The 11,708-nt window shown below is 41.2% G+C and overlaps 1 protein-coding gene across 1 annotated transcript in view; it reads left to right on the forward strand.

Moving 5' to 3' along the window:
* Positions 1-9,741, forward strand: part of HSD17B12 (hydroxysteroid 17-beta dehydrogenase 12) — a 167,856-nt gene extending 158,115 nt beyond the window's left edge. Inside the window, exons 10-11 of the mRNA XM_045485027.1 lie at positions 7,941-8,090; positions 8,477-9,741. Coding sequence (XP_045340983.1) covers positions 7,941-8,090; positions 8,477-8,581 — 255 coding nt within the window. The 3' untranslated portion in view covers positions 8,582-9,741. The remainder of the gene's footprint in view (positions 1-7,940; positions 8,091-8,476) is intronic.
* The last annotated feature ends 1,967 nt before the right edge of the window (positions 9,742-11,708 follow it).

The following is an 11,708-nucleotide window of genomic DNA, read 5'->3' on the forward strand; positions in this document are numbered from 1 at the left end:
GCACACACACAACGAGAAGACAGATCGTGAAAGCACATTACAAAGACGAGGGATAGCAGGTCCAAAACTAGAGGTATATATTGTGTGCCACGTTTCTTCAATCAAGAAATATTTAGAGTGTGCCTAGTAGTCTGGTAATTGGGGATACAGTGGCAAAAAGACAGAGACAGATGGGTGTGGTAGAACTTAGGTTTAGTGGGGAGACAGACAATAAACAAGTAAACAAATACATGAATGGGATGACCTTGCAGAGTGATAAGCGCTACGAAGAAACTAGAGAAGGGTGACGTGTTCAAGAACGTTGGCGAGTGCGGGGAATTTACTGAGCTCTGGATTTGTAGCCTGGGTTCGAATCACTCTGGAGTCTGTGTTCTTTCTGTTTCTCTGCACCATAACAGTCCTCCTCCTGGGAAGCCAAGTCTCTAAAGCCATCCCTTAGGGTTCAGTTTACCTGTCTCGTTATCAGAGGACAAACGAGGACACAGGTTGAGACCACTAAACCCAGAGAAGACAGTTGCAGGTTTCAGCTGGCCTGAAAATGAAATGGGTTTTCTTTCTTTCTTTTTTTTTTTTTAGCAGGAAATTGCAGAAGAATGCTCCGTTTCGAGGTGAACTTAACCATAATGGGGACATTCACCTGGCCCCCTTCTCTTAAGTTACCACCTTCCAGTGCTTTGGTCCTCTTGGGTGATAAGAGTTGGTGGCTTTGTTAATTCAGCTAAATGTAGTAATCAGAATAAATTTAGAAAATAAATAAGAAACATAGAGATGAGGGAGAAGACAAAATTCAAGTTTTTTTTTTTTAAATGAAAGAAGATATTTCCTCTTTTAAATTCTGTTAAATATTTTATAGCTTAGAGTAATCATATGGATATGCTGGGCTTCAAAGAGCTAGCAAGCCAAATACTAAGAAGTGGCTATTGGGATTGAAAACAGAATTCTTCATCCATTCTTCTTTTTAATTGCCAATGCCAATAAAAGAAGGTAATGGAGTGTGTCTTTGTTAGTGCAGATGGAATCTAAATAGAACTATAAAGCAATATAATTCTCCCAGGAGATAATCATATCTGGTCAATTGCACCAACTTTGAGAAATGGCGTAAGAACAGTAACATTAGTCCTGTTGGGATCCGTGGTCTCCAGTCCCTTCCAGCCAGGTGACTCTCCATGTTTGTCATCGGTAACATCTTTTTTGCTTGGCCCCTTAAAACAGTGTTGCCTCACAAGAAGTAAAAACTTAAGGGGCAATAATTTTAAAACGTAAGAGGTAGTAAGTCCAGAAACAACTGACACATCCAGGTGGTTACCTCAATAGTCATTCTTTATAAATACGGCATCCTTACAAGCTATAAAAATTCAGCCAAGTTTTTCTTTCTAAATTTATCCTGAAAAATATACATATTCTAAAACTTAGAAAGTAATTGCAAATACATACCAGGGTTCAAATTCCACATTCTTTACCTGACAGTATTTTATTTAATCCTCACAATAGCACAGTAAGGAAGATGCTGTCTCCCCCAGTTGCAAAGGAAGAAACTGAGTCTCAGTATTTTGGTCAAGATCAGACACCTGGTATGTGGTCAAGGCTGTCTGGTTTCAACACTGACGTTCTCCCACCTCATACCCTGCTGCCTCTTTCTCTCATATTTCAAATTCATTCCAATGGGAAATCCTACCAACTTCGGTTTATCCACTATCTGACCACTTCTTGTGACCACCACTGCTACCAGTAATTTAAGCTGTCACGATCTCTTGCCCTAGACATTCTGTAGTCCCTTCCTCCTCAGCCTCCCTACTCCCATCCTTGCCTGTAGCCCCAGTCTGCTCCCAGCAGTCACAGTCATCTCTTTAAAGCTAAATCAAGGACATTTTACCTCTCTACTAAAAAAAATTCTCCCGTGGCTTTTCATTTCTCTCAGAGTAAAAGCATGAATTCTTAGGACCTACCATGTTCTGATTTCAGACGTTCCACATTATCTCGCCCCCTCCCAACCCCTCCCCACGCCGCTATATCTCTGGTCCCCTCGAAGTTCCTCAAACACTCCAAGCACATGTCCACCTCAGGGCCTTTGCACTTGCTGTTCTTTCAGTCTAAAAGGATCTTTACCCAGATCGCCTTTTTGCTAGCTCATATAAGCAAAGATTGACATCTTTGTCACCACATCAGAGAGGTCTTTCTTGGTCACCTACAGGAACAGCTGCTGTCACCTCTGTCACTACTCAAGTTTACTTTTCTTTTTCCTTTTTTTTATTACCTCCCAATATAGCATACATTTTTTACTGTTTGTAGTCTGTGGGTCCCCACCCCCGCCCTAGATGTGAGCTCTGTAAGATTAGGGACTTTCCTTTTGTTCACAACCATATTCCACTGCCTAAAACAGTGTCCTGCCAGGTGCTCAGGAAATATTTGTTGTTAAATAAATGCTTTTTGTGATATTACTCTGTTTCTCCTTTTGTTCTATGAATGTTAACATATAAATTCCACATATTCAGAAATAGGCCATTTGTAAGATTATCAGACAGTCAGTGTTTATCAAGTTATTTTCTTTGTACAGGGGCACCTGGGTGGCTCAGTCAGTTAAGGTCCAACTCTTGGTTTCGGCTCAGGTCATGATCACACAGTTTACAAGTTCGAGCCCTGCATTGGGCTCCATGCTAACAGTGCAGGGCCTGCTTGATTTTCTCTCTCTCTCTCTCTCTCTCTCTCTCTCTCTCTCTCTCTCTCTCCCTCCCTCCCCCTCTCCCTCTCCCTCCCTCCCCCCACCACCTCTCTTTCTGTCCCTCTCCTGCTTGCTCTCTCTCTCTTTCATAATAAATAAACTTTAAAAAAAAGGGGGAGGATTTTCTTTGTACAGAACATACAACATTTTAACCCCTTCATATGGGGCTTAGGTGTTAAGGTTTATAGGTAATGTTACTGTGAGGCCTTCGCTCAATGCCATGTAGTCAGGGATCTCTGCATCATCAGAGTGATTCCTTTTCCCTAACATTTTCTAGGAAGTCCAGGTAAAAAGCAACAGCCTTTTTGTGGAAATGCTCATCTCATGGTCTGCAAGTAAAATAACACAAACTCCAAAGCTAGGATCTAAGTATAGAGTTAGATCTTCTGGAGGATATCAGATCCTGAAATGGAAGATGAATACACAGATGTAAGGAGAAAAGATTCTCTAAAATGCCTCATAGGAGCCACAGCCTCTGCCTTAAGAATGTGAGCCAGTCACACTGTCGAACGTAATACTCCTAAAAGGCAGATGAGACATCGTGTCTAGAATTCCATATTGTGCAAATAGACTGGAGCCCGGTGCCCTCTGGATCCATGTTTGCCAAAGCATGGTTGTGAGTTGTTCCGGTCGTTTTTACTCATTTATTATTAATTTTTTAAATGTTTATTTATTTTTGAGAGAGAGAGAGAGGCAGAGCATGAGCAGGGAGGCTGCAAAGAGAGAGGGAGACACAGAGGCTGAAGCAGGCTCCAGGCTCTGAGCTCTCAGCACAGAGCCCGACGCGGGGCTTGAACCCAGAAACCATGAGATCATGACCTGAACCAAAGTCAGATGCTTAACCGACTGCGCCACCCAGGTGCCCCTGTTCTGGTCATTTTTAAATTCAAGAAGACGTTGGGGCGCCTGGGTGGCGCAGTCGGTTAAGCGTCCGACTTAAGCTCAGGTCACGATCTCGCGGTCCGTGAGTTTGAGCCCCGCATCAGGCTCTGGGCTGATGGCTCAGAGCCTGGAGCCTGTTTCCGATTCTGTGTCTCCCTCTCTCTCTGCCCCTCCCCCGTTCATGCTCTGTCTCTCTCTGTCCCCCCAAAAATAAATAAACGTTGAAAAAAAATTAAAAAAAATAAATAAATAAATTCAAGAAGACGTGTTTAGTACACGGGTGACGGTATGAGAGATACTTTATCACCTGAAATTACAAGGTTCAGTAGTTGATTCTTGAATATCTGCCACACAGTGTTGGTCTCCATCTTTCCGTTACTCCATGATATGAAGTTCCAGTGGCCTTCCTTCCTATTCTGAGCAAGGCCCCCTAAATTGTCTTGTAAAGACCAAATTACCTAAGCAAGCTACTCCAGTGCATGAGAAAAGGGATACCAAGTTGTCTTCAGGGATTTTTTTTTTCTTGTAAACAGGCTGAATAAGGACAAAACATCAACAGCTTTGCTTTATGGCCTAGTTAGTTATTTTCCCTTTGGGATTCTAAGTTGGAAGACCAGGGCACTTGCCTGCACCTATGGCTGTGAAGACCCAGGTTGTTTCCAAGGAGTAGTGTTTATAGTGGCAAAGTTTTGAGCTTAAGCAAGTTGTAAAATTTGTTCTGCCCAAAATACTAACTATAGAAGGGTGAGTACACTCGACCAGTTCACTGTAATGTTTGCATGAGTAGACAGGAAAATGGATTAATTATTGTTTGGGGTTTCTTTTGTTTTTGTTGTTGCTGTTGTTGTTGTTTTAAGAGAGAGAGAGAGGGAATGTGAACGGGGGAGGGGCAGAGAGAGAGGGAGACACAGAATCCGAAGCAGGCTCCAGGCTCCCAGCTGTCAGCACAGACCCCGACGTGGGGCTCAAACTCATGAACTGTGAGATCATGACCTGAGCTGAAGTTGAATGCTTAACCAACTTAGCCACCCACGCGCCCCCTTGTTTATTGTGTTTTTGTTGAAGTTTTTAAGGAGGGACCTAGATGACATTTTGAGTTACATTTCTTTTACAATAACTTGAAATATCCTTTTTATTTTTTTAATTTATTTTTTAAATTTACATCCAAGTTAGCGTATAGTGCAACAATGATTTCAGGAGTAGATTCCTTAATGCCCCTTACCCATTTAGCCCATCCCCCTTCCCACAACCCCTCCTGTAACCCTCTGTTTATTCTCCATATTTAAGAGTCTCTTATGTTTTGTCTCCCTCCCTGTTTTTATATTATTTTTGCTTCCCTTCCCTTGTGTTCATCTGTTTTGTATCTTAAATTCCTCATATGAATGAAGTCATATATTTGTCTTTCTCTGACTAATTTTGCTTAGCATAATACCCTCTAGTTCCATCCATGTGGTTGCAAACGGCAAGATTTCATTCTTTTTGATTGCTGAGTAATACTCCATTGGATATATACACCACATCTTTTTTATCCATTCATCCATCGATGGACATTCGGGCTCTTTCCATACTTTGGCTATTGTCGATAGTGCTGCTATAAACATTGGGGTGCATGTACCCTTTCAAAACAGCATACCTGTATCCCTTGGATAAATACCTAGTTGTGCAATTTGCTGGGTCATAGGGTAGTTCTATTTTCAACTTTTTGAGGAACCTCCATACTGATTTCCAGAGTGGCTGCGCCAGCTTGCATTGCCACCATCAGTGCAAAAGAGATCCTCTTCCTCCGCATCCTCGCCAACATCTGTTGTTGCCTGAGTTGTTAATGTTAGCCATTCTGCCAGGTGTGAGGTGGTATCCCATTGTGGTTTTGATTTGTATTTCCCTGATGATGAGTGATGCTGAGCATTTTGAAATATCCTTTTTAAATTCTTGGCAAGTAACTAGACCTATACATTTATCTTGGTTTAGATAGATGATCTTGCTTAAGCTTCAGAATATCTAAAATTTTGGTCTAACCTCTCATATTAACACTGTCAACTTTCTGGTATAATTAATTTTCTGGACTGCAGCAGTGGAAGGGGACCCCACTACAGTTCTTCAGTGCTGTGCACACTGAGGTATTCTGTTGCTAAGTCACTCAGGAAATCTGTGCGCCCCTCCTGTGTGCTAGGTCTGCTCTAAGTACTGGCAATAGAGTGGTGATTAACGCCATGTTTTCTTAGGGTTTGTGCTCTAGAAATCACTACTGTCCAGTGCTTGGGTTTAGTTTTCTGTTGAGTGTAGCTTTCCTCCTGCCCCTGCCTCACACAATTCCAACACTTGAACCGCACTGCACAGCTCCCAGCTCCCTGAGAACATCACGCCCATTCTCTCTCTCTCTCTCTCTCTCTCCTTTTCTCTGCCCCTGCTATTCTCAGTACCTGAAACACTCTCCACTTGTTTGTTTACCTGGCAAACTCCTCGACTTTATTTAAGACGGAGCTCTAAAGTTATTTCATCTCTGAATCCTTTGCATCTTCTGCCAGCCCACGTTAATTGCCTTGACTTTAAACCACTGTCAGAAATTAATAAATACCCTTTCCAGAATTGGATTTGCATTTCTTTACTGGAAGAACATTGATTAAGTTGGGATTCCTAGGCATGTGTCTCCTGTCTCCACCTCTGGAGCTGGGGGGCTCCCTAGGCTATCTGGATGGGTTATCTGAATGGTGAGCTAACTTGTGCTGCCATCAAGTGGTTCAGCCAGGCAGTGCGACTTAATTCTTCTGCAAGATCAAACTAGTCCGATTTCTGCCATGTATCTACAGAGAGAGGGAGGGTGATAATCTCATTGTGTAATCGGGAGGTATGATTATCAGACCATATTCATCCTGAGGCACTTAAAACTTTATGGTATCCTTGGCAGGCTTGTGATCTGTAAATGGGAAAGTGTTTTTGATCTTTACTTTTCTGTAACCAGGAAACCCGAGACAGAGATGTGACATGGCTTGCTTATGCGCCTTCATTATTTGAGACAGAGCACAGTGCATATGCTTTCTTTTGCTTTGCTTTTGCTACTCAGCTTGGTGAACAACGTTTTCTTTCCTTATCCGTTGTATGAGCCTCAGCAAACATTTCATACTGTGTTAGTCTGAGATCTCTCTTCGGTTTGTGCTCTCATATACTGTATCCTTGCTGCAATATGGCTTTAAAAGTAAAGGCCTTTTTGACAAAATATTTTTGCTCCGTAAGTGGGAGATAGGTGGATAGTGACAAACAAATTCTCAAAAACCAAGAGTCACCTAATCAAAGTCTGCCCAGGTATGGAGGTACTTTGGGGACGTTAGTTTACTTAGTGCACATCTCAATTTTACTTCTGTACCTCTAGTAAAGTTTTTTATTTTGACCACCAGGTGTTGGATCCTTTTGTTTAATAGAAGTATCATTGTAATTTGTACTCTTTCCTCTCATGCATGTGTGATAAACAGAATACATTCCCTCTTTGGTGAAGAGACAAGCCCAAGTTACTTCAAGCTACAAGGGTCCTTTTGCATCATGACTCAGTACCATTGTAATAGGGTTCCTTTATATTCTATGTTGGATCCTGTCCAAATGTATCAAACATAAGCAGTAGAGAACCTGACACTAGTTAAGTTCTTCTAACAGGTAGTATTCAGACCTGTCATCCCACACCACCCCCATCAAGTGTCCCTTGCTTACCCAAGCTGTTGCCATATGGTCATAGTGTCTCCCCCACAAAGAACAAAAGAAAGAAAAGGCGAGGTGGCCCTGTCTTATTAGTAGCAAAGTTTATAAAGCTCAGATGCAGAATGATAATAAACTAGGGAAGAAGAGTGGTTGTCAACGGCTGAGAAAGGGAAATGCTTAGTTTAGAGGGACCAAAGCTGGTAGAACCATCTTAATGAACCACAAATTGTGAAGACAATTAGCATCATCTCTTGAGGAGGATCAGATGTCAAAAATCTACTTGGTGATTTTGTAATGGTGCTCAATTCAGAGTAGAAAGAGTATCCTATCTGGAATCTCTGCCCTCTAGATTTGTTCATTGCCTTCTTTTGAAAGGTTCACAGACGTTTACTTCTGCTTATATTTAATACTTTTTCGGTCTCATATTGTTTCATTGATAGATTGCCTTGTTACAATTTACTTTATCTGTCATGTATCCTCTCAAGCTGGCTTTCCATGTGCTTCTCTCTCTCAAGATACACACTTTAGATTTCACCAAAAGGTTTCTGCGTTTGTGCCACTGAGAGCAATCAGGCGTCATTAGATTCTGGATTAGTTGCTTTCCTAATTACCAGTGTGTTTTTTTGGGGGGCGGGGGCTGTTGCCTTTCTAGAGTGTCCTGCCATTCTTCATAGCTACGAAGCTGTCTAAAATCCGAAAGCCCACTCTGGATACGCCCTCTGCAGAGACCTTCGTGAAGTCTGCGATTAAAACGGTGGGCTTGCAGTCCCGAACCACTGGATACCTGATCCATTCTCTTATGGTATGTAGATTTTCAAGTCTCAAATCAGTAGTTTGCTGTGGGGTTTTCATTCCCACTGAGTCACAAAATAGCATGTGATGTATTAGCATATATGCATTGTCTAGACTTACTAACAAGGCATCTGTGTTGTGTTTTGTTTTTAAGTTTATTTATTTTGAGAGATAGAGAGAGTGTGTGTGGGTGTGGGTGTGTGCACAAGCCAGGGAGGTGCAGAGAGAGAGAGCGGGGAGAGAGAGAATCCCAAGCAGGTTCCACGCTGTCAGCGTGGTTTTATTTTAGAAGTTACCTACAAAGAAAACAACAATAAAGTAAAACATAAGATCAGATGCTTTAAGTTAGCTCAAATTATAGGCTGTAATTACCTATCTCCCCATTTCTTTCCCTAGGGCTCGATAATTTCAGTCATGCCTACCTGGCTGTATTTTAAAATAACCACGAATATGGGCAAATCCACGCGGGCTCGCTATCTGAAGAAAGCCAAGAAGAATTAAGCATTGATAACTGCTCTGAGTAGCTTGGCTGGGTGCACCAACCTACACAGGATTACAGCAAGACACCCCCCTCTCCAAAATCTGCGGTTGTCATTTATCAATTACTAATAAGGCTAAATGTTGTCATAATTGGGAGGAGAGCAGAAGTTGCTTTCAGGAATTCCAGACATATATTCTGGATACTACCAGGAGTTATTTTGAAGTTTAATATAAATGCTCATATCAAATGGACATAGAACTAATACTAGCAAGAACAGTGTAATGGGAAGGAACATGATTGTAGCAAATCACAGAACGACAGAGACAGACGTAATGCTTCAGTGGTTTCGTCTGGCCAAAATGCCAACGATGATGATCTTTGTATTTTCTCTGAAATATACTTTAAAAAGTAATGGCCAGCTCCCCCCCCCCCCTTTTTTTTTAAACACTTCGGGGGAGTGGAGCTGAATTATTCACTTATGGGAGGACATATTGCAATATACATCACTAGAAGGTTTTCTAAAAGTATGTCCCGGCTTGTACATTTATATGGAACTTTTTATGCTCAAAGGTAGCTGATCACATAAAAATAAGACATGAAATAAGCAGTTCTTTTTGACACATGAAGCCTGCTAAAATATGCTTTCCTCTGATACATATTTCTTTTCAGTTTAAATGCGTGTAAATACTGAAGGCTATATGGTATTATTTATAAAGGTAAATGGACCAGAAAGTACACTGAGATGGGCAGCCGCTTATGGTGTCACTAAAACCGTTATCCGGGAAAGTGGCTTGCTTGTCCCCAGCCTCTTCTGTTTCTGCACTGCACCAATACTGCTCACATATGTGACCACACGCTATTCCCACAACAGTAATGATAACAGAGAAGTGGCCTTGTAGTTTTAAACTGATACCCTATTGATAGCAATATGATTAGTTTTAATAAAAGGTGATAGAACCATGGTGTTGATTGAAAAAATTATTTCTTTCATACTCGAAATTAAGGCTGTTTTTACACTGGCTTAATATAAATTGAGACTTACTTTTATCCTGCTCCATAACTTGTTTGAAGGAAATCATCAAGAAATAATTCAATATTGTGAAACATGCAATACAGAAGATAGGTCTTTACCAAGGCTGTGGTTCTTAGGCTCTGAGTTTTAAGCACTAGGAGATTTGTCACAAAAAAAAAAAAAAAAAGTAAATTGCAGTGTTTAGGCATTTCTAGCTTTTAATTTTGCCAGCTGAGGACGTAAAATAAAAACAGGAAGATCCAAAGTGCTATCTGCTGTTAGCATCATTATATAGTCGAAAAGGCATTTTAGTACCAAAAATAGTAAGAACATAATCTCAGAATCATTTAAATTGAATTAACTTAATTTTATGAAAAACACACTGCCTTTTTTGCTCTCCTTTTGTTGTAGAAAGGTGAAGCCACAGTGACCTGGGCAATATTTTATTTTACACATTGGTTGGTTAATGGTTGCAGGTGATAGCTTTCAGTGGAGAGTTGGTAGAACCGGGAAGGGATTGATTTACAAGCGTACAAAATACTTCCTCTTCTGTCCGAGTTAGAAAATAGTTGCATTCTGATTAGGAAATCCCTTAGCAATCTCAAAACTTCTGAAGCTATAGCTTTTGCTACTTCAACTTGGCAACCAGTATCTCTTATATTTGACACTCAGGTTTGCAGATAAGTGCATGAAAGTCTGTTTCCAGGCACATGGAAAGAAAAAGCTCATGAAAAGAGAAACCACCGTATTCCAAACTTTCAAAATAGCAGAGCACAATTTTTAGACCTAACTTTATATCAACTTGATATTATAGTCTGATATGTGCCAGGTAAGGTCTGAACCCGAAAAAAGGAGAATAAAAGAGACATGTAGATTCAGATAGAATCACCTCACCACACAGTGAGCCAGATTTTCATTTCCTGTTCTTCATTGTTCCCACATGGTAGCACGGGGGTGGGGCGGGGGGCACGGGAGGAACTGCCCTACACACATGATGACGTTGCCATTCTCATTTGTCTTTGTGCTCATCCCACGTGCACTGGGAATGAATACAGATGTTCTGATCATTCTCAACTTCCTCAGATGTGGTCCTGTCCTAAATGAAGGAGGCCGTCTCATTTGATACTTAGTGCAAGAAAATCCGATAGCACTGAATTTTCTAGGGCGCGAACATTAGTGCGACACCACACAGACGGTGTCTATGTGGTGTGAGAGAGCTTTATTGTGATGACAATGAAATGAACTTTAAGTAGCACTCTAAGTGTTTAAGTCTGTTGACACCAAAAATTACCTGAGGTTGAGATGGTCCTGGGTTCTGCTACCTTCTCTGGAGTTTACCAGCATCAAAAGAAATCATCAGAGCTTTTTATTGAATATGTTGGAAACTAATTCAATTTAAAAAAATTTTTTAAGGACTCACTACTTTGTACTTTGATACTCCTCTCATGATGAAAACTTATAAATGTGGACACAATTTAAGTTCCCTTGTGTAATGTATTTCTGTTGAGGGTTATATGGAGACATCTACTAATGGAACACTGTGTAGCATGTACATAAACATATTACATCAATGTTGATGTGATGATGGCATATTACAGCTTGTTCACTCTCCTTTTTTACATGTGTCACTGAAAAGCAAGCAAAATGGGTAGGACAAAAGGATGTGAGGCAGGCTTGTCTTCCTAATTACAAAAGTTTCTAGACATACTGTTGTGTGCGTTTATTGAGCACTAACCATGTGCTCTTCTGGATGCCAGAGAAACTATAGTGAACAAAGCAGACAAAAACTCTTGCCCCTGTAGAGCTTCCATGTGAACGGGGGGAAGGGGAGGCGAGCAAATTAGGGAGACAGGTTAGAAAACAGGCAAATAAAGAAAAATAATAACATAGTATAAGTGCTTTATGCTATGGGGGGAACATGAAGCAAGGTAAGGAGGAGGGGGAATCCACGTATGTAGGGTAAGAGTGGGAGGCTTGTGAATTTAAATAAGGTACTCATGGTAGGCCGTGGAGAAAGGTGGCATTTGAACAGTCCTGGGGAAGCCTTTCAGCTATGTGGGAGAAGGGCATATCAGGCAGACCAGCCTGTGCAAAGAACCCAAGGAGAGCGTGTGCCTGGTATGTTCCAAGAATAG

The sequence above is a fragment of the Leopardus geoffroyi genome, chromosome D1, assembly GCF_018350155.1.
Source record: "Leopardus geoffroyi isolate Oge1 chromosome D1, O.geoffroyi_Oge1_pat1.0, whole genome shotgun sequence".
Lineage (NCBI taxonomy): Eukaryota > Metazoa > Chordata > Mammalia > Carnivora > Felidae > Leopardus > Leopardus geoffroyi.